General features: G+C 53.6%; 11 protein-coding genes across 11 annotated transcripts in view; 6 read left to right on the top strand and 5 right to left on the bottom strand.

Annotated features, from left to right (window-relative positions):
- PV07_04420 (uncharacterized protein) overlaps window positions 1–1006 on the top strand; it is a gene marked incomplete at its 3' end in the record, with an annotated part of 3028 nt that extends 2022 nt beyond the window's left edge. The window contains exon 2 of the mRNA XM_016391221.1: window positions 5–1006. Within this exon, the coding sequence (XP_016253123.1) occupies window positions 5–1006 (1002 nt within the window). The remainder of the gene's footprint in view (window positions 1–4) is intronic.
- A 713-nt stretch (window positions 1007–1719) lies between these two features.
- PV07_04419 (uncharacterized protein) lies at window positions 1720–4395 on the bottom strand. The gene has a single exon (XM_016391220.1). The coding sequence runs from the start codon at window positions 4061–4063 to the stop codon at window positions 2165–2167; it is 1899 nt and encodes a 632-aa protein (XP_016253122.1). The 5' UTR covers window positions 4064–4395; the 3' UTR covers window positions 1720–2164.
- An 85-nt stretch (window positions 4396–4480) lies between these two features.
- Window positions 4481–6187, top strand: PV07_04418 (uncharacterized protein). The gene is made up of 2 exons (XM_016391219.1): window positions 4481–4579; window positions 4665–6187. The coding sequence occupies exons 1-2, from the start codon at window positions 4571–4573 to the stop codon at window positions 5142–5144; spliced, it is 489 nt and encodes a 162-aa protein (XP_016253121.1). The 5' UTR covers window positions 4481–4570; the 3' UTR covers window positions 5145–6187.
- Window positions 6018–7078, bottom strand: PV07_04417 (uncharacterized protein). The gene has a single exon (XM_016391218.1). It carries the CDS (start codon window positions 6553–6555, stop codon window positions 6097–6099), a length of 459 nt encoding a protein of 152 aa, XP_016253120.1. The 5' UTR covers window positions 6556–7078; the 3' UTR covers window positions 6018–6096.
- Window positions 7079–7362: 284 nt separating this feature from the next.
- On the top strand, window positions 7363–9762 carry PV07_04416 (N2,N2-dimethylguanosine tRNA methyltransferase; the record flags this gene model as incomplete). The annotated part of the gene is made up of 1 exon (XM_016391217.1): window positions 7363–9762. One exon carries the CDS (start codon window positions 7363–7365, stop codon window positions 9760–9762), a length of 2400 nt encoding a protein of 799 aa, XP_016253119.1.
- A 221-nt stretch (window positions 9763–9983) lies between these two features.
- On the top strand, window positions 9984–10950 carry PV07_04415 (uncharacterized protein; the record flags this gene model as incomplete). Its single annotated transcript, XM_016391216.1, has 2 exons — window positions 9984–10202; window positions 10300–10950. The coding sequence occupies 2 exons, from the start codon at window positions 9984–9986 to the stop codon at window positions 10948–10950; spliced, it is 870 nt and encodes a 289-aa protein (XP_016253118.1).
- A 203-nt stretch (window positions 10951–11153) lies between these two features.
- Window positions 11154–12293, bottom strand: PV07_04414 (uncharacterized protein). Its single transcript, XM_016391215.1, has one exon. The coding sequence runs from the start codon at window positions 12235–12237 to the stop codon at window positions 11554–11556; it is 684 nt and encodes a 227-aa protein (XP_016253117.1). The 5' UTR covers window positions 12238–12293; the 3' UTR covers window positions 11154–11553.
- A 143-nt stretch (window positions 12294–12436) lies between these two features.
- On the top strand, window positions 12437–16245 carry PV07_04413 (kynureninase). Its single transcript, XM_016391214.1, has 4 exons — window positions 12437–12571; window positions 12639–13300; window positions 13356–13830; window positions 13883–16245. Exons 2-4 carry the CDS (start codon window positions 12782–12784, stop codon window positions 14350–14352), a joined length of 1464 nt encoding a protein of 487 aa, XP_016253116.1. The 5' UTR covers window positions 12437–12571; window positions 12639–12781; the 3' UTR covers window positions 14353–16245.
- Window positions 14315–16500, bottom strand: PV07_04412 (uncharacterized protein). The gene is made up of 2 exons (XM_016391213.1): window positions 16195–16500; window positions 14315–16135 (listed from the first exon to the last, which is right to left on the bottom strand). The coding sequence occupies exons 1-2, from the start codon at window positions 16341–16343 to the stop codon at window positions 14620–14622; spliced, it is 1665 nt and encodes a 554-aa protein (XP_016253115.1). The 5' UTR covers window positions 16344–16500; the 3' UTR covers window positions 14315–14619.
- A 154-nt stretch (window positions 16501–16654) lies between these two features.
- Window positions 16655–20090, top strand: PV07_04410 (uncharacterized protein). The gene is made up of 4 exons (XM_016391211.1): window positions 16655–16781; window positions 16842–16994; window positions 17044–17398; window positions 17445–20090. Exons 1-4 carry the CDS (start codon window positions 16668–16670, stop codon window positions 18251–18253), a joined length of 1431 nt encoding a protein of 476 aa, XP_016253113.1. The 5' UTR covers window positions 16655–16667; the 3' UTR covers window positions 18254–20090.
- PV07_04411 (uncharacterized protein) lies at window positions 18157–19544 on the bottom strand. The gene has a single exon (XM_016391212.1). It carries the CDS (start codon window positions 19510–19512, stop codon window positions 18274–18276), a length of 1239 nt encoding a protein of 412 aa, XP_016253114.1. The 5' UTR covers window positions 19513–19544; the 3' UTR covers window positions 18157–18273.
- Window positions 20091–21473: the final 1383 nt, after the last annotated feature.

The raw sequence follows: 21473 nt of genomic DNA, 5'->3' as shown, positions 1-21473 counted from the left end.
GCAGCAGCGAGAAAAGGAAGTGGAGGCACTGCGCGGACAAGTCGATCAAGCCAACGCCGCACTGGCGCAGCGAGAAAAGGAAGTGGAGGCACTGCGCGGACAAGTTGATCAGGCATTGGCCGACGCAGCAGCGAACGCAAGGGAGGCGGAAGCAAAGCGCGAACAGGTTAATAAACTCGACACTGCGCTGGCAGAAGAACGTCGACAAAGAGGAGCGGCGCAAGAGACGTCCGATCAGCGTACTTCAGAACTAGCAGAGGAGCGTCGACAAGGAGAAGCGGCGCAACATAAGGCAGAACAGTACGCTTTGAATCCGCAATTGCATCAAGTTCATATGGAGGGCGAAGGGTACGCTAGCGGCCTGGGCGAGGAGTGGAACCAGAGAGAGGCAGAATGCAGAGAGGCGCAGCAGGCCAAGGCAGATGTGGAAGCACTCCAGCTAAAGAGCGACGCCTGCGGCCATAAGAGAGGATCTTTGAAGGGAGAATTCTCTTCTCATGAGGGAGCCACACAACGACATTGGGACGCAGAGCGGATTAGGGAGCCGAACGACCAGCTCAGTCCTCCAGGAGTCAGTGTTTCCAACGTTACACTTCGACCCATGGTGCACAGCGACGCCAGAGCCAGCGGCCCTCTACCAAGCCTGGACGACATAGATATTCATCCGAACAAAGTCTTCTCCAGCCTTATACGTCAGCGGAGTTATCAAGACCAATTCCCAGCAACTATGTCCCCTCCGCAGTCAAGCAGATTGCCGGAAACTGCTGGCCGTGTCAACAATTGTGCCCCTTCCCTACCTTACTTCACACCACAGACTATCAACAGCTTTGCCCAGGCTCCGCCGACTCCGCTGTCTGGCGGACCGCTCGCGCCACCACCTGCAGTTGCTGATGATACCGCAATGGCTCCTACCCCTGAGACCCCTGTCGCTGTCCCACAACCTGCGCATCGGGACCGGGTGGACTATTACCAATCTCATTCTTGCCACTATGAGCGCCGCATATGACATGCGGACCCGGGACATGGTGTGGTAAGCCGCAGACCGCGCCTGAGAGAACCCTTCCTTCCAAAAGACTCGGGGGCCTCCCTTGACTCCGGGTAATCGACCTATATTGATATGTGGCCGACATCTCTTTTCAAAATGTAACAACAACTCAACATCCGAGTCATCATACGAACAGCAATGCGAGCACGGACCGCACACAACTGGCGTTACGGGAATTTCCCTTCTTTTCATGTTCAACTCGCCTTCATGGTCGTGGGTGAGGCGACCCAGGGATGAATGGCGCCGCTGATGGAGCTCTACATGAGCGTACATATATTCGCGTATGGACATGGTCCACAAGGGTGGTTGTGACACGTTCCTTTTATATATATATTTGGTAAGGATACCCCAAAAGCGATTGTCTGATGGGATGGTTTTTGTCCAAGGAGGTCTTTGGGCTTCGCAGGCGACAAGTCGTTCCTACTTCTTTGTTGGGGGGGGGGGGTCCCTCCTTTTCGGGTGGTTTTTACTTTTTTTTTTTAGGCGCAAGATACCACACGACGATTTTACGACCCGAGCAACGACACACAGGACACCCCTGGGTGGTAACGAAAACAACCGGAGACAAAAGAATGGGATGGCTGATGACGACCAGGAATGATACCCAAGGGCGGGGTTTTGGATAGTGGTTGCGATGGCGGCACGCCATGTGGGAAAAGCTACCTTAGATAGGGATCGGATATATTGCATTGATACCTCATAACTCAACTCCTTTTCATGTCTCATTCAGATTGATTCCTTGATTGATTGATTGATTCGTTCCAGCAATGATAATCATGATATCTATCGTTCAAGATTTTCTGTTCCTTTTCGAACGTCAAAAACTACCGCGTTCGTCTCGTCGTTATTATATGAATTACCCGGGTCTCCCGGTTCGTGGGTTCTCGTTTATCATTTGAGATTTGCATTCCATTTCACTTTTCCTTCCCAAGGGGAAATCCATCCAAACAAAAATCTGCTGAAAAAACTTTCCTGCTGGGAATAAAGGCGGGGGAGTGTGGTGGCTTTTTCTGCCTTCGTGTCTTCGGTGCAGAAGAGGGTTGCAGGATGAGATGATCGAGCCCGCATTCGTGATCATCACGTCGTTCGTCCATGTCGTTGAAAGGTCATAGTCCGGATTCACACCGCTGCGAAAATGTCGTCCAGCGAGCGCAGCACGAACTCGCCGGTCCCCATGGCCGTCTTCATGCCCCCGTTCTCGCCCGAGTCCCGCCAGGAACTCACGTTGATCGTCCACACGTTCATCCCCGGCGCCGGGGAGTCCGGTCGGCCGTCGGACGCGAAGTTGGACGGGATGCTCTCCAGGCGCACCGAGATCCGCAGTCGCAGGAACGGGATCTGGCGGTCCAGCCCCCAGTCCTTGACGCCCGTCAGGACGCAAAAGTCGCGCTTCTGCCACAACGCCGCGATTTCCTGGTCGTTCTCGCACACGTACCGGTTGATCCAGTCGTGGCGGAAAAGCAGGGCCTGGGCGCCGGGCTCTTCCTCGGCGTCGTAATACGAGTCCTCGTCGACAGCGAGGTGCGCTGCATTGCCGCCCCAGAGTGACTTCCGTCTGCCAAAGATACACACGGGCCGGAAGTCTTCGTCGAACCCGAACTTCATCCAGCAGATGCGCTCGCCGTTCTTGTCCTTCCTCGACGGTGGGACGTAAATGACAGCGGCGGTGCCCCTGATGCTCATGACGCTCCCTCTAACACGTGGCATACTGAAGTAGAGCGGTCGAGGAGGCAGTCCTTGAAGTCCATTGGGGTGGTACTGCTTCGCTGCTCCTATTTCTTCGGCGCTGTACCGGCTGATTGACTCCAAGGGTTTGCGAAAATGGAACCTTGCTTGATAGATCTCGTCGAGCGTGTATGCCGGTAGAGTGAAGTTATGGAGCCGGAAGCCATGCCAGCGTCGGAGCGGCGCGTCGATGATATTCGGCCGGACGTGGACGACGCGAACACGACCGTGAGAGTCGTCCAAAATTGTACGAAGCGGTATCGGCAGCACCGTGGCACCGTCGACTTGCACCCGGGCATATTGCTCTGCATTCTGGGACGAAGAGAGTCGTTCGAGAAAGATCCCCAGTCGGTATTGGGGGCGATCCTTGAGGCTGCAGTTGAGAATGCAGAGGTACGTCTCCATTGCCCACGGAAGGGTCATCAAAGAAATCGATATCCCGACGTTGGTCAACGCGAAGCCGCTGGTGACTTGTAAGCCGTAGGAGGCAGGGACAACGACGTTCTGGCAAAACCCAAAGTGAGAGGGAGAGCTTGCCAAAAGGCCGCTGTGGCCGCCGAAATAGCCATCCAATCCACGATCCCACGCAAATATGGATTGGTCGTCGGAGCGCTTGATGATCTCTTCTTGCAGCCTGGCAAATGATTTTTCTCCTTCGCCGTACAACATGGGCATGCTAACGTCGAAGATACCGAGGAGACTGTACGCTCGGTCCTCAGTCCGTTCCGTTGACCGCTTTGATGCCCACGACATGCGCTGTGCTATCGAACAGCTCGAGTGTCTTCTTTGACCAATTAGGACTTCCCTGTCGATGCCAGTGATTGTCGAGAGCTTCGCTGCAAGGTTGTCTTTGGTTCCCAGAAACACCCAATTTCGATCGTAGAAGCCGACATGCTTTGGAGCAATCAATTCCTGCAGTGTCCAGCCTCTTGTGAACCATACACTGTCCTTGATGTCGTGCTTGTGGATCTCAATATCCGTAAGGTAGGCAAAGCAGATTTCGGCATCCTGGTACCATCGATACATTGAGTTGATGGCCTCCGTCAACTCGGCGGAGCTGGTCTTGTCGATGCAACAGGTGTCGACCCAAAGGTAGGAAAGTCCCTTATTACGGGCAAGCCAGCAAGCCGACTGAATCTTGGAGAAGCCTTTCTTGCCAAAGGTCTTGGGAGAGCTCATTTCCTGCAAAGTGACTTCTTCATTTTCCCATCGATGCGAGAGAATAGCATATGGGGGAGCCTTGCTGCTGTGGACTTCCTCCAATTGAATCGTCCGGACATTTATCAGGCGCATGGCGGCGATCGCGGCGATCTGGGGAAGTCATGAGCCTTGATCCGTGGTGCTGGAAGCCTTTCCTGTTGACAAATATCTCCAGCTTTATCGACGGCCTGTAGAAGGATTGAGCAGCGTCGACTCGAGTTCATGCATTGGCTTCACGATAGTCCGCATCAATTGTTGCACCATCCGCCTTTGCCGAAATTCACCTGTTCGCTGGACCCAATGGGCGATAACAAGGTCTACAGCATGTGGGCGTAGACGAAGTAAAGACGGTGAATTGAGAGTCGAAAGTGATACGGGAGCCCCGGGGTGATGTGTGGTTGTTCCTGGTGCGGCTGAAAGATGTGTTGGCTGGTGATTCGAGACTCGAGGGGCTCGGTCCGAAAGGCGGCCGAATGTGTGAGAACAACCCACCGCAACAGTTTTCGTTCTCCATGTCTCCTGCGGGAATATTGCGACTTCATCAAGCAGTCACTACATCTTAGACCCTTCTCCTGCGTCTGACTGTTCGTCCTCTCCATCATGCCCCCGGTAAGTTGCGCTCGTTATGCTTGCCATGTCTCGCCGACCAGCTTTCGCTGTTTCTGTGGCATTATTGACTGGTCACTCCCTCTAGAGAGGATTCACGCTCCCTCCCGCCAGCACACAGTCCGCGAAACAAGCGAGGAGTGCATTCTTCTGCTCGCTATGTCAAAAAGGTTACAGTCGCATGAACGAATTCGAAGCCCATGAATCCTCCTATGATCACCAACACAAGAAGAGGTTGAAGGAGATGAAGGAAATGCAACGACAAGTGCAACCCAAGAAGGAAGAGAAAGGACCGCTGATGCAGATCAAACTCGGAGGTGGTCCTAAAACCACAGCAGCCGGCGGCGGCGGCTTCAAGAAAGGGGGATTCAAGAATGCATTTGCTCCTGCGGACGAGGGGCCAAAAGCCGAGCCCGAGAAGAGAGAGGATGCGGACACTCCCATGGTCGAGAAGCGTGATGCCGATATGGACGACAGTGATCTCACAGAAGATGAGGATTACTACGACCCTCGAAGACCGACGGGATGCATGCCCGGCTGCAAAGGCCATGTTTCTGCCGGCTCTTGAAGCCACCATTTTCCTCGAACGATCACCGGCATCTACGATCCACAAACTATGCATCTGTCCGATCCCGCATCGGCGTTTCTGAAAAGCAATGCTCGCAATCTGTTCTGACCTTGCGCAGTCTTGTACCTGCATGGCAGGCTTTTAAGATGATGGCCGCAAGTCTGGGACGACCAATAAAACAACTGCAGGTTTCGCCCTGGGCCTACCGGTGTGGTATCCACACCAGGTCTGCAGATGGATGGCAGGAGAACCCATGGTCTCAAAAGGCGGACCTGTGTGGCTGGCTGGTGCGATATTGAACTGCGCCTTGAAAACTCGACATGCGCGAAGAAAGCTTCCAGTCCCTGCCTAGCACCTGGAACGGTATCAGAGGCCTCACTCGCTCCCTGCTCTCGCTCGCATACCGACCATTTGCAAATGGTCGATCTCATGCAAAAGCCTCAATCTATGCCAATGGCATCTTCCTTCGACGTCGACTTTTCAGAGAGACACCGCCAATGTGCACACCAAATTGTCTCCTTGTTTTGCTGATGTACCGGGCGGCCACGTTGTCAAGTCTTTCTTTTGCTATGAAAGCCGAGTAGCCCACGAGGCAGGCTCTTCGCAGGGCTGCATAATGATGACCAGCTCATGCTGCAGCTTTAGCAGTGCATGCCACGTTCCACCACTTGTCAACTTCGACTCAGGCGGGCAACAATGTGCCTTGGTTTGGAACTTTCCTGCCAAAGCTGGCACCTGATGCCCTCACTTTAGAGCAATCTTCGATGCGAAGGACGTATGGGCAGCTCTACGGAGCACTGAGGAAGCAAGATGGCGACGGTCGATTCGCCCAGTGACAGCGCTTGACAATTCATATTTGCTGTTCCCAAAAACGCCTCATATTGATCGGTCGTCTAATTTAAAATCTCTGGGGAGTTATGATACAGAAGAAATAGTCCATCATGGTCTTCCACTATAATATATCGACAACCGTAGCAACAACTATAGCCATAATCACCGCCATCCCCAGTGAACGTGCCCTTATCTGCACGGCGGAATTGACGTTGAACTGCAATACTTGGCCTTGCGTAAAGTTTGTCGCAGCGCCCGTGATTGCCACCTGAGTCAAATTCCCACACTCGGCATTGATAGTGGCGTTAAATTGAAAGCTGGGCAGCTTAGGAATTGCGGAGTCGAGGGGTGCGCTGGCTGGATCGTAGCCCTGAGGTGAAGCTTTGAGGTATGCGGCTCGGTATGTAGAATTGGAACCAACAATGGACAGGTTTGCGATGGTGGAGTACTCGCTGCAGATGGGCTGATTGCTTTGTTGTTGGCGGGGGCTGAGTAGGCTGAGTGGCGAAGGAACAGCGGTTGCCATTGTGATGAGGGCCAAGAGGAGGCAGGTGATGGTAGAGAAGCGTGTTCTTGACATGGTGTTGGTGGTGACTAGTCACAATGTTGGATTTGGTTGGAGATGCCAGAGGTGCAACGAGAAACGTATCCGTCAATGAGGCTCAGAGAAGCGGTGAACAGGAAGAGAACGCACAAAGGGAGCTCGACGGTTTTGTATTTGAGCCATGGATGGCATGCTCACCGACACCTAACTTTCGAAACAGGATGGTATAGTCTCCTGAAGGTTGAACCGCGTGTGGTCGCGCCACTCAGGTCCGTGAAACTGTGCACATCGGCCATGATTGAGATCGCAATCTCCCGTACTTGACAGGTTTGGGACCACGATAGCCGGCTCGACAGGTGATCCGGTTTGAGAATTTGAGGAGTGGTGTTTGACGAAAAGGATCTGAGACTAAAGCGGTTTCAAAACTCTCAGACAAAGCTGAGGCTGAAGGGGGAGGGCGCTTTTCCTTCTTGGCATTCAACACGGCTACCTTTGGTTAGCTCTGGGGGGAGGTCAGAGAGTGAGTCCATTGCCCCTCCTTAGGTAGCAGGCTCTCGTGCTTTTCTGTGTGAAGGAAGGATGACTCGTGTAAGGAGTAGAGATGCTGAACAAGGCTGAGTGAGCTCGCCGTAAATGTACTAGCTTGATAGCCCACAAGGCTGCCACTAACTCTTTGTAGTATCTCATCTTGGCAGATTCTCGGAGAAAAAAGTATTCGACGCGGGCTTTGCATACTCCATGCCGGTGCCTCCCTTCCGAATGCTACTACTATGATACGTCCATAAATTGGCGTCTGGAGTCTCTACAATCTACTGCGCTTAAGTGGTGGAAAGGGGCTGGGTGATGAGGATTGGACGTTGTTTCGCTTTCATCCGGATCGATCTCATCCGCGACGCTGTGCCTAAGCTCGCGAGTCACGGCCAAGGACACTTCACAATCTTGCAGAGGAGGATCTTCGCAACCTCATCACGCTCCAACATGGCGTCTTCGGCTACTCCAGAGACCATCATGATTGATGGCAAGAAATACAGGCACGTCCGCGAAGGCCTAGCTTCAGTACTTGCTCCCTATGCAGAGGAATTGCCCTCGTCAGCCAAACACTCCAAAAACAACGATGAGGGTAGCCAGGCCGTCTTCTACAATCCCATCCAACAGTTCAACCGAGACTTGACCGTCCTTGCAATCAAAGTCTATGGCGAAGGTGCTCTGGTGGAGAAGCAGGCAAGAGTTACTCAAAAGAACCAGCATGCGAAAAGAAAGAAGGCCGCCAAAAAACTCAATGTCCCACCAGCCACTCAAGTCGATGATGACGCCAACAAGGAATCGGAGCAGCCTAATACTCGAAAGCGCAAGGCTGATCACTTGGAAGATCTAGTGGGCGATGATAAGCCGGAAGAGTCTGTAAAGAAGGCCAAAGCTAACGGACACGACGAAGATGACGAAGAACCGCTTGTTGCTGAGATAAGTGCTGATCCTGCGGGTAACGCGACTGGAGGAGAAGGGCAGCAACCAAAGACTAATGGGCATTCAGGGGCTGCCGAATCTGGAGGCAGCCCTCCTGCAGTCTCAAGGAAACAACTTCCCTTTTCTATTTTGGATGCCCTGTCTGCAACAGGCCTTCGAGCATTGAGGTATGCCAAAGAAATACCGTTTGCAACCACCATTGTCGCAAATGATCTCTCTCCGGCATCGGTCGAGAGCATTGAACTCAACATTAAACATAACGAAGTCAGAGAGAAAGTCCGGTCCAACCTTGGTGACGCTCGGTCTTTCATGTATAGCAAAGTTGGCAACGAGCAGTTGAGACCTGCGGAAGGATATGTACATCGCTATGATGTGATCGACATTGACCCGTATGGGACAGCAGCTCCTTTCTTCGACTGCAGTCTTCAGGCAATCCAGGATGGTGGGCTGCTTTGTATTACCTGCACGGATGCTGGTGTTTTTGCTTCGACAGGCTATCCTGAAAAGACATTCGCTCTGTATGGTGGAATTCCTATCAAAGGGCCACATTCGCACGAAGGCGGTTTGAGGCTGATCCTCAATGGAGTTGCGATGTCTGCCGCAAAGTATGGCCTTGCAATCGAGCCCCTTCTGTCACTTTACATCGACTACTATGCTCGAATCTTCATTCGGGTCCACCGAAAGCAGCAGGAAGTGAAACTGTTAGCTGGTACTTCCATGACCGTCTATAACTGCGGTCATGGCTGTGGAGCCTGGGTCACACAGCCTCTGCTTCGGAATCAGCCACAGACGTCTAAATCAGGCGACACATTCTACAAATTCTCATTCGCCCAAGCACCGTCCACAAACCGGAACTGTGAGCATTGTGGTTCAACGATGCACCTGTGTGGTCCGATGTGGTCAGGTCCCCTGCATAATCCGCACTTTGTTGAGAAGATGCTCGAGAAGGCCCGAACCCTGGACAAGGACACATATGCCACTGTCGATCGGATTGAGGGAATGCTTACTTTGGCCCTAGAGGAGGATCTCATGCCCAGTAACTCGGGCCTAGATGCTGCAGCGGTCTCAGAGTCAAAGAACAGAGCTACGCCTGACTCGAGGTTAATACCGCGACTTGCGACCAACAAGCCAGACGTTGCCCCATTCTTTGTCATGCCTACTTATTTGGCAAAGATAATCCATTGCGCCACACCTTCGGAAGATGCGATGAGAGGTGCCCTGCTTGGTCTCGGCTACAAAGTCTCCAGATCTCATTGCAAGCCCGGCAGTATCAAAACGGACGCCCCATGGCCCGTATTGTGGGAAGTGATACGAGAATTCATGCGGACAAAGGCACCTATCAAAGTTGGGGCCGTGAGGAGGGGCACAGCAGGATTCCAGATCCTTGCGAGGGCTAGAGGGTCGGAGCGAGCTGTTGTGTCTGAATTGAAGGACACCACAAGGGACCAGCTTCGGAGGTGCGAGACTAAGGACGACCTGAAAACTGTGCTGCAAGGGATTTTATATCGACTGGAGAACGAGCAGTCGATGTTTGAGACAAAGAGTGGCGAATCATCTGAGCCGAAAGGTGGTAATGGAGAAGCGACAGCCCAAAAGGAGAGATCACCAAACCGCAATCGCACACGATCCAGAAGTCCCCCACCTCTACCACTGAGCAAGCTGGAAATTACGTTCGACGAGAAGCTGGGGAAGGAGAAGTCTCGCGGCAAGTTAGTAAGGTACCAGATGAATCCGAGGGAGAATTGGGGTCCGATGAGCCGAGCTGGAAGGACTTCATAAGGCTCTTGACGCAGGTGTGTACTTCTGTGGTATCCCTTCTCCCGTTTTGGTGCCAACTTTCCCAAAACGCCAGGTCACCGATCTTTTCCTCTGCTGGCATTAAATTGACCAACATCTGACTTGACCTTTTCTATTAGCGTTGGTTTCTAGCCCTACGCCCTTGGATACCCCCGCCTCATTTGCAGCTCTCCTGTCTGTCTGCTTTCGCCAGATCACTCACTATGGTCCCCAACGCCGAGCAAGTGAAACGGCGCTGCAAAGCACGCCAGCAGGCAGGAAAGGCGATGACTAGAGCAAGTGGCGGCACTCCTGGCTCTGTTCTCGGGACATTTTCCAACTTTGCGCAGCTCTCGCAATTCTGGCTTGACCCAAAAGATGCGGACGTGCTCAAGAGTGGTCTCCTCGATGTGGTGAACGCAACAGAATCCCGGCCGTCTAAAGTGAGCAAGACGAAAGGCGGACAAACGGCGACTGAAGCTCGAACCATCGCAAGTTCTCCCTATTCTATCGTCGTACGGTCGCTGACTGTTTTTATAGTCCCAGCTCAACTCCGATGTCATGAAAGCAGCCTTTCTCCTCGCATACAACACGATGGAAGCAGCAATTACCACTGCTGATAGCACTGCCGATGAAAGCAAACCGCTCACACTCCCAATGCCGATACAGGTCGATCGGATCAAGTCTTCGCTTACAATTCTAGGGCACAGTGATACGGTTATCAGCACGATCATCGATGGTGCACGAAGTCTGCTACAATACCGCAATCTGAGAGACGAGCGATACAAAACGATTGAGAAGCTCAAGAAGGATTTGGAACGCGTCACAAAAGAGATTGCGGAGATCTCGAAATCCTTTCAGTCATCAAAGGCCTGGCAAGCCCCGCGCCTCACGTTGAATGACTCCAAGGTAGTCGTTGTGGAGGACGAGGCAATCGCTCGCGAGCGTGAGCAGGCAGACAAGGCAATAGATGACCTCAAGACTGTTACTGCTCTGGCTCAGAAGTGGAAGAAAATCAGTGGCATTGATGAAAGCCATTCAGAGGCGAACGCTGCAAGTCGAAAGGCCAACAATCACCCAATCAAGCCGACACCGGCATCACAACCTAAGACGCCGGGGTCCATACCCATAGAAATACTCGATTCTATCGACGGTCAGGATGCTAGGGTCCCTTGTGATAGAAGGAAATGATGTTGAATCTTCACTCGTGGGACCTCTGGTCAGCACTTTGCGAGTCAGACTGGGAAGTCCCAGGTTTCGAGGAGTTTTGAGTATGGCAGATTTTACAACGAACATGGCGCTTCTCAACGTGGTGGACAGATCTCATCGAGCTGGACAGAACTGGGCGAGCCTGGAAGAACCCAATGAGCTTCGCAGGTTTCCAACGAGCTTGACTGTGACCGACATTCTTTGGGCTTGTCACTTCTAGACATCTCTCCTCTCCCCAACCCGAGCAAATGCGCGGGCATCATATGTCATTCCAAATCCTTCAATACAAGATATCTAACCCAGTAACTATCCTCCTCATCAAAGGTCTTGTAAGCTTAGGGGGAAAGAATTTTCATAGTATAGGCTGGCTGAACGCTTCATGTGAATAATATCTCAAGCTGCCTAGATCCTCTCTTAGAAGGCACCCGCCGTCGCTGCTGCGAGAGGGCATACGTGTCCAATGTCTCTGTTGAGCAGTGAATCTTGCCCCAGTGACCAGAACCGACGCACAAATTTCTCACAGCGCCATCCATCCAGCCAAGTCACAATCCTCCCCATCTCCCCTGTTGTTCTGTCTTGTCTTCCTCATTCAATATCAAAACTCGTGCCACATCCACAACTACTCGTCGCCCGCGGATTCCCCACCACCTTGAACTGGCTCCCGATCAATTCCTGGGTGAAATCAATGGTGCTGCCCTTCAACAACTCCAGGCTCGCAGAGTCCATGACCACCTCGGCTTTGCCGGGCCCTGCGGGCGCCGTCTTGTCGTCGTTTGCGAATATGGTGTCTTCTTCCGTGTCGATCTTGGACGAGTCCTCCAGGGACATCAGGTACTGGAAGCCGTGACAGCCGCCCGAGGTAACCGTGACGCGGAGGTGGGAGTCTTGCGGCGACGACTGTGAGGATGTGGAAGAGACGAGGGTGTTCTTCTGCGCCGGCGCGCTTGTGATCTGCTTCAGGCGTTTGGCAGCTCGCTCGGAGATGGTGATGGTCATCTCGTGCCCGTCGTCGTCGACGCGCGGGTTCCGCACGACCACCGTCGCCTGACTAACGGGCGTAGAGGAGAGGGGTCTTCTGTCCGTCAGGCTCTGCCTTTCTAGCGATAGCATGGGACGGGAGGGAGCTTGTCGTCTGGGGTTTGTCATCGGGTGCGGCGAGGCATTGGAGATGCCTCGACATGCTCGCAGGTAGGTCGTCGGGTCCTGTGGCCTCCGTAGAGGACGTGCGGCTCGGAATGCGAGTCTCATTGGGGTTTGCGACATTGTCATTTGTGCTGAGACGATCTCTGTGTGCGTTGCAGGCGTGTAGAGTGCAGGGCAGCCCGTGGTCTCTGTCGGCGAAAAATGACGACGATGGAGATGCGGCGGGCGGAACAACCTCGGCGGCGGCCGTTGCTGACAATTGCGTTGGTTCCACTGTGACTGGTTCAACGACGCCGTGGCAGCGCAGTCTACGACCACAAAAAGAAAAGACGCAGCAGAAAGAACCTTCACCTAACAACACATCAGGGTTCTCAGACACCGAACGATCAAGTGGCTGCTGATCCGATAGACCTAGAGTCCGCAACCTCCAGGCAAGGAAAGGAGTCACCACTTCCCAAAGGTACGCAGGTATCGTGGCCCATCCGCTGATGTCGACGCCACCGGCCAGCTCTAACACACTAAGGTAGATACACCTCCTGCAAGCGGTGAGGGTCTTGTGGCTTTTTTTGGGAAGAAAAGAACACAATCCTACACCCAGGGCAATCATCTATCATTTCTAGAGCCGAACACTTCTGTGGACTGCGGAAGAGTGTGCATTTTCCCGACCACCATGTCCGCAGCAACTAGGGCCCTGCCATCTACTGAGCACTCCATCGATCTATTTTCGCGAGACTACGCCCTCTCGCTCGATGCCGCAGATCCGCTGTCTCATTTTCGCGCGGAATTTCACATCCCGACTCTGGCAGATCTGAAAAGGCCAACGCTGGCCAAGTCTCCCGAAGAAGCGCCCTCTCAGCCTTGCACATACTTGTGCGGCAACTCTCTTGGTCTTCAGCCCGTCAGGACTGCAAATCTGGTCAACTCCTTCCTTACACAATGGCGCACGAAAGGAGTATTGGGACATTTCGTCGAGCATTCAGACTGTCCCCTCCAACCGTTTTTGCACATCGATGACCATGCCGCGAAACTTATGGCTCCAATCGTGGGTGCTGTTGAGTCGGAAGTGGCCGTCATGGGTTCCTTGACGGCGAATCTGCATCTCCTCATGTCGAGTTTCTACCGCCCCAGCCAAAAGAGCCAAGGGAGGTGGAAGATTCTGCTCGAGGGCAAAGCTTTTCCCAGCGATCATGTGAGTAGGACCGTGTCCTGGGAGTTCAGACAAGTGCGGTTGACCACAGTGTCAGTATGCGGTTGAATCGCAAATTATCCATCACGGTCTGGACCCGGCAGAAGCAATGATCTTGTTGGAACCGATCGATCCTAAGTTTCCCACCTTACCCACTGACCAAATCCTTCAAACAATCGACCGCCACGCCTCGGAGCTTGCCTTGATTCTCCTACCAGGTATCCAATTCTATACTGGTCAATACTTCGACATCCCTCGTATCACAGCCCATGCTCACTCGCACGGCATCATGATTGGCTGGGACCTCGCTCATGCCGCTGGTAATATTGACCTCAAGCTGCACGATTGGAACGTTGACTTTGCCGCTTGGTGCACCTACAAGTATCTCAACTCTGGGCCGGGCGCAATGGCCGGCATCTTTATCAATGAGAAGTTTGGCAAAGTTGATATGGAAAGTCCAACCCACAAGTTCTGGCCGCGATTGACTGGCTGGTGGGGAGATGATAAATCGAGCAGGTTCCAAATGACGAATAGTAAGTTTCAACAGCCTTGATTCATATTCCTCGGCTGATTTGGTCTGTGAAGGATTCGTCCCCAGACCTGGTGCCGCAGGTTACCAGTTGTCCAATCCAAGCGCGCTCGATCTTGCGGCCGTGGTTGCCTCGTTACAGATATTCAACGAAACGTCAATGAAGGAGCTGAGGGAGAAATCTCTGCGCTTAACCAACTACCTAGAGCAACTCTTGGATGCCATGGCGTTGAAGAGACCGGGGAAATTCAACATCATCACTGCCAGAAACCCGGAAGAAAGAGGCGCACAGCTAAGCATCCGACTTGCACCTGGCTTACTTGACGGAGTCCTGAATCATCTCGAACATGAAGGCGTCATTGTGGACGAGAGGAAACCTGATGTCATTCGAGTTGCTCCCGCACCCTTGTACAACTCCTTTGCCGATGTCTTCCACTTCTGTCAGGTACTGGACGACGCTCTGGGCCAGGAAAAGTTGTCCACTGCAAGACCAAGCCCAGCGTCAGAAGGATTGGCAAGTCTCTGAAGCGGAGAGCCATCATCGCCACAGTCCAGCTGAAGCGCTTTTTGATGTGACCAGGCCTATCATGCACCTCAGTGTCATGCTCAGCCAACAAAGTCTTGAGGCTAGAGCTCCAGGGCAGCTTTCATTGGCCTATGTCGTACCAACGACCCCATAGGTTTAAGCACACAAGTCGCACGATATTTGTCAACCAAGATGTTGAGAGTCGTGCTTTCCCGGAAGTGCATTGGTGTCTACGCAGAGCGGCTGACTCATAGCACCCAAGTTCGATCAATCGTCCTCGCTATCGCTTGGGTCAGCCTCACGCCATAGGACAAAGTCAAATTTGCCATCGAGGTTTGCTCGCATATACTCGCGAATCATCTCCTGCGAATCCTCGGTCAAATCATAATCAGGATCAACGGCCATCAGCGACAGGTTGAACCCCTTCTGCTTCTCAGGATCAAGACTCATCAAGAACTCCATGATGGCCCCCGAGGTGAACCGAGTCATGGCGTACAACGTAAGGTTCTTCAGGTATTTGAGGTTCGCAAGGGGTTGGAGGATGTCGGCCGATACTTCGCCTCCACTTGTCCAAAAGTCTTCAAGAAGTGGTAGGCTGACAGCGAGAGAAATGATGTGCTCTTCCGAGAACTCATCCGAGACATCCTTCAAGACAAGTTCCCTCAGATTTGTCAAGTTACACAACCCTTCAACCATGAATTGTAGGTCATCCGGCATCGTATCTTCACCATTTCCTTTGAGCCACACCGACTCGAGGGTTCTCTGCTCAGCCAACGCAGTGTGGAACAACTGAGAATTGGTGTGGCGTACGGTATAGCCTTCGAGGGATAACCTTGTCAACCTCACACTGGGGGAACATAATACTCTGGAGAGTAGAGCGGGCCCATCAAAGAATTGCTTCAGGCTGAGATCGCAGAGGGTTTTGCAAGAGCTTAGCCATTCGACGACTTCCAGGAATACATCGTTGTTTCGAAGCTCCAGCTGGATATTTCCATATCTGTCGTCGAGTTTCAGTGTCTGGATCTCAGTGCAGTCCTTGAGGGCGTTCAGGTTTCGCACCGCATCTTGATTCAGACTCCCCAGATCCAGTTGTTGTAGTGTCTTGTGCCGGCCGAGCGCTTGAAAGGATCGCTGGCCAAGATCATTGTTGCTGATCATTTCAAAGTACCTCAGCGTATCGGGTTTGAGCTCGTTCAGGAAAGTGGCAAATGCCTCATCCGCATCTGGAGACTCCCACTCATGTAAAGTCAAGCTGTGGAAATTATCGCAATGCTCAGCAAGTGCAGCCCCAGCGCCGTTGACCAGGGCGTCGCCTTTCCAAAGCACCATGGTCTGCAGCTTTGGCGATCGAGATATCCACCTTGACAAGAATCCCGGGCCCATGTGGCCGTCAATCTCCTCCAGCAGCGTCGTCTTGGTGGTCACCGCATCTCCAATGGCATTAACTGTGGCAACGACGTCCACCACCTGCCTCTTGTATTCAACCTTGGGGAAATGGAACGCCTGGAGTTTCCCGGCAAAGAACTGCTTCCGGACAGGGCCTGTGAACTTAAGGTCTTCCAACATCAACGACAAGTTCCGGAAATCCAAGGTTTTGATGTAGCGACAGTAGGGCTTGTAAGTAGCGTGATCGTCGACGCTCGAGAGAATGATCGAGCGCCATAATACCGTCCATTTCCGGTAGAACTGCGCCTGTTCAGCGGCCTTGGTCGCGAAGTCGGTCGGCCGTTGCCGGACTTCTAGGTCATCTCTCTGCTCGAACGCTGGAGAGTGCTGGTGTAGTCTGCGGCACGTCAATCGCCAAGATCATGGTAGGAGGGCGAAAGGAATTGTCGAACTTACTGATACATAGTCCGAAGCGCGGGGTCTGCGAAAGACTTGGAACTCAGAGCGCATGTGTAGAGCGAGCCAAATTCCCTCTCGCTTCCCAGCTCCTCACATATCAAGGACAGAATTTCATCCGGAAGGCTGGCGCCCTGATAGACAGACATCGTGCAGTCCTCGAAGCACGCACGGGCAACAGTGCCAGCGATAGCGGAATCTAAGAAGCAAGCGTTTGATCAAGATGATGGAAGCGATTTGAGTCGGAGAGAAGATACTGGGCTAGTTACGGCTTGGGATAAAACTTAACTTCGATAGAGAAGACGCGATGTCAATCGAACAACTGATACGCGAAAAGCTGGCATTGGAGACTCGTCCGAGAGTCGCAGAGAGTCGAGGTTTGAAATGACATCACCCCATGTACGCGTCGACCCGCGTCTTCCTGCTTCACCACTTGTCACTCTTCACACTCACCACCTGCGTCGACAAACCATATGCCGACTCTCTTGTTCACTGTGGCTCCTTCTGGGGCTGCATACTTTCACGATCTTCTCACCTGCCTGGCAAAGTTCGACGAGGATGTTTCCCTCGAGGCGACACCTCAGTTTGTACGTCCAGACTCGGGAGCAGGATAAAATCAGGTCAACCACTAACGCAAGTCCGTGAAGCTTCGATTTTCCAGTCTGAATATCTCCAAAACAGCTCATGCTGCATTTACCCTCAGCTCGGCCTTCTTCGACAAATACCATTTTTCTCCGGGTCCGCCGACTGAATCGGGCCCTGCGCTGCCGAAGCAATGGTCCTGCAAGCTTCAAATTCGGGTAAGCCATTTGGTCTGGTCCTCATCGGACGAAACTCATAACAGTCCAGGCTCTCCTGTCCATTTTCAAGCGCCGCCTGGGCGACCAGCGGGACAAGGACACTGCCCTTGAGACTTGCGACTGCGAGCTCCAGGATAACCCGGACCAAGCAGAATGCCGGCTGGTGTTCCGTTTAAATTGCCGGCAGGGCGTTGTCAAGACGTATCGCCTGTTCTACGAGTCCGGCGAAATCCTCCATGCGGCGTTCGACAAGATTGGTTCTCCTAATTACTGGTCCATATCATCGCGGACACTGCGGGATATAGTCGAATACTTCGGTCCCAAAACGGACCAGCTGGATTGGTATTTTCAGAATGGAAAAGTGACTTTCACCAGCTACACAGAGAAGATTCAAGCTGGAAGAGGTATGTTCCATTTCGCTGTCGTCGCTTCCCATTGACATTCCCACAGAAATCCTCAAGCAGCCCATGCACACCTCTGTGGCCCTCGAGCGAAAAGATTTCAGCGACTTCAATGTCCAAGAAGGGTTACATATCGGCACTGTGGTCAAAGACTTCCGAGCGATCGTAGCCCATGCCGAGACCATGCATTCTCAAGTGACCGCAAGATATTCGCGAGGCAATCGGCCCTTGCAGTTCAGTTACGGAGAGAATGGACTCCAAGCAGAGTTCACACTCATGACGAGAGGTTCTGCAAATGTCCCAACTAGTACATCGACCGCAGCAACGCCAGCTCGGGATCTCTCCATGCGCCCTTCATCGCGCCCTTCATCGCGCCCTCCTGAAGCAGCAAACCCAGCCTCACAAACCTCGGCTCTGAATGCTCGACCCCCGCGAAGCGCAAATGCCAGTATGCCGCCTCCAGCGCGCAGTTCCTTACCCAGTCGAGATCAGCCTACACAGTCAACATCTGCTCAAGCAGATTCGGAAAATCCTGCTCCCTCGCACGCTGCAGCACCAACGCCTTCCATAAGCATCGATCCACACAGCCTCTTCATTCCCGCCGATGACGACGACCACCAATGGGACGAACCCAACTTTGATGAAGAGCCCGACATTGTGAAGTGGGATGAATCCGCGGACAACGCGGCGTCGGCATCGAACTCGACGCGGCGGATTCGTGATTCCGAATTCCATTCTTTCGCCTCGATAACGGAGCAAGAGCAGCACGATCGGACGTCGAATCTGACAAGGTCACGGTTTCCAGTTGAGATTGCTCCGACGCAGCGACTGTCGCAGGTGAAGGGGATTTTCGACTGACCGAAAGCGCCTGTTGAGACTCACCCGCCTTTCATCCCGCAAACTACGAAACTCGTGGCACAACCAGCCGCCACGTTCTTCGTAACAATTTCCTGACCAAGTGTTGGCAAAGAAATCAGGTTGTATCGGTCGACCACATTTCCTCTCTGATCCAGCGTCTCACCGCAGTTGCCATGTTCGCCCCAGCCCCAAGCAATGACTTGGTTGTCCCTGGTCAGGGCGACACAGTGTTCACTCCCCGCCGCCACAGTTCTCACAGGTGGGAGGCTAGCTGGAGGAAGCTGGCCGTGGTCATTTCTGCCTGCACCCTGCAACGACTGTTCAGACCGTGTTCGCGACAGGATGTGAATCGAACTCCAACCAGAAGCGACCACGTCGTCTTCTTCCACGATCAACTGAAAGTCGTTCTTGTCGAAAAACCTTGCATCTCCCCAGATGGCTGGCTTCCACCCCGTCTTGACGAAGACGGTATACTCTCTACCGAGCACCGCTCTCTCCGGTACCCAAGGCAGTAACTCCTCTCCGTCGACCCCTGAACCAATGTTTCTGGGACACCACAGGATTTTCTCCGTCTTGAGCTGTTCTCCAAGCTGGCCTTTGCGACAAGTTCCCCACCCGTAGACCCTTCCATCCGAGAGAAAGACAACAACATGCGCCATAGAGCCCACAATGTCAACGATCTCGACAATTTCGCCACTACTGGAAGCTGAGTCAACCTCAAATATCTTCTTGACTTGCCCACCCGTAGAAGTGATATTAGGCCCTAGGCCGAGTTCGCCTTTGATACCGATTCCCCATCCGACGATGATCTTAGAATCTACGACCGCGAAGGAAGCTTCCCATGACGCCGCAATGTCGGTTACGACCCTGTCCACTCCGATGTTCCTTTCCGAGATCGCCACCGTGGAAACACGATGGGTGATCTCTTCAAACACCACACTGGATTTAGACTCGATCTCTCCAGCCAGGTCGTCGTAGGCCATGCCGGTCTTTCCGGCAACGAAGAGACGTCCATCCGTCGTGAGGAGGAGGGTATGGTTCCCTCCGGCGACAATCTTCTTGACATCACACCCTTGTCCCGGAGTGCTTTGTCGAGCCGAGCGACTGCTGCTGTCGGGGTTTCGACCGCCGTTGGACACATCTGACCTCGCGCGAGTGCGAGTGTGGAACAGGCACCTCTCGGGCTGCGACACGTCTTCCGCGTGGCCGATCCCTAACTGCCCGGACCCGTTGGAGCCAAACGCATACACGACCGGCATCGACGCCGAGGCGAGTGAGTGCGGGTCCGCCATCTATCTCCCAGCTAGATTTGTTCGCAAGGGGGCGTACTCATGGGGAAATTCTCACGACTCACTCATCGACGTTTTACATTTCAGGGATGCCAGACAGTCTGACTCGTGTAAAGGCACATTAGGAAAGACAGCCAGATCACTTTTTGCCGTACGTGGAAAATATTGCTGGATTTCTGAAGGATGACATCCCTAGAATGTTGGAAAACGGGTCGAGAGGTTTAGAGGAGGATGATGCGGTGTCACAGTCTTGGCGTTGGGCAACCAAAGGACGAGTAAAGACGCGATTTGGAGTCGAGCATCGACCGAGTCTATCTATATGCGGCTCACCTTGGCCGTGCCGCCTTTATAACCCAGTCAGCCTCCCTCTCACCGTGGCACTCACCATTCCTCCCAGAACTATCCCAGCGACTCCAACGCCAGTGAAGATCCAGGATCAGCTGAACAATCACCTTCGATCTCAATCGTGCCCCTGTGTTTACCTTGGGAGGCTTGTGATTGGTTTCGCTTTCAATCGGTGCGCTTGACACGCTCTGCCCTGTTGCCTCTACCTCTATCATCTATTCTACAAATAGTCACCAGACCCTGCGATGCCGTGAACACGCCAAATCGTGTGGAGTGATTCATAACGCATCGAATAAGTCTCGAGAAGACTTCTCGTTCGACGTGACTCGTCTGTAAAGAGAATCCCCCGTTGACTACCACACCTTCGTCAGGCTGAGGCCTTGATCATAACGGTCTTGATTTCGGTCCACGCGAGCAGCGACTTCAAAGACGATTCCCGGCCCTCTCCACTCTGCTTGGTACCCCCGAACGACAGATCAAACGCCATCGTCGGCGACGTGCAATTAACCCCGACCATTCCCGACTCGAGCCGCCTGGCAAACCGCAACGCTCGGGAGAGGTCCTTGGTGAAGACTGACGCATACAGGCCGTATTCGGTGTCGTTGGCCAGTTTCAGCACCTCCTCTTCCGAGGCGAAGGTGTTCACCACGGCGACCGGGCCGAAGATTTCTTCGCGGTTGATCGTGGCCGAGTGGCCTGGATTGAGGTACACCGTCGGCTCGACGAAATAGCCTTGTTCGCCGATCCGTCGACCGCCGGTGATGGGGGTCGCGCCCTCGCGTTTGGCGGTCTCGAAGTAGTTCATGATCGTTTCGAACTGTTGGGCGTCCGCCTGCGGTGCATGCGTGGTTTTTGCGTCCAAAGCATCTCCTGCCTGGCCCATGATCTTCTTGAACTCGGCGACATAGGCGTGCACGAAGTCATCGGCGATCGACTCGTGCACGTAGACGCGCGAGCTCGCCATGCAGATCTGGCCCGAGTTTTGGGCAATGGAGAATGCCGCCGCGGCCACAGTCTCGTCCAGATCCGCGTCGGGAAACACGATCAGAGGGGATTTGCCGCCCAGCTCCAAGGTGACGTCCTTGAGATTCGACTCGGCCGCGAGCTTCTTGATGATCCGCCCCGTCCGCGTGCTGCCGGTGAAGGCCAGCTTTCTAATCCGCATGTGGCTGGCGATGGCGGCTCCAGTGACGCGACCGTGGCCGGGCAGGATGTTCAGTACCCCGGGTGGAAACCCGGCTTGGATGATGAGTTTGCCCATGTACAGCGCCGTCAAGGGGGACTTCTCCGAGGGCTTGAGGACGAGAGTGTTCCCGGCCGCCAGGGCAGGCCCGACCTTCAACGACATGGCGACCAAGGGCCCGTTCCAGGGGATGATGGCGCCGCAGACACCGTACGGCTGGACAAAGGTCATGTTGATCAGCCCCGCGGTCGTCAGACTCGTCTCCCCGTGCACCTCCCTCGCCAGGCCGGCAAAGTATTTCAAGATATCGGCAGTCCACTGGACCTCCGGGGGATAGAAAGCCGCCACTTTGCCCATGCTGACAGCCTCCAGCTGGGCCAGTTGCGGCGCGTGCTCGACCAAG

The sequence above is a fragment of the Cladophialophora immunda genome, assembly GCF_000835495.1.
Source record: "Cladophialophora immunda strain CBS 83496 unplaced genomic scaffold supercont1.2, whole genome shotgun sequence".
NCBI classification, from domain to species: Eukaryota; Fungi; Ascomycota; class Eurotiomycetes; order Chaetothyriales; family Herpotrichiellaceae; genus Cladophialophora; species Cladophialophora immunda.
Note: the sequence above shows the minus strand (reverse complement) of the source record. Positions and strands in the feature narration are given on the sequence as shown.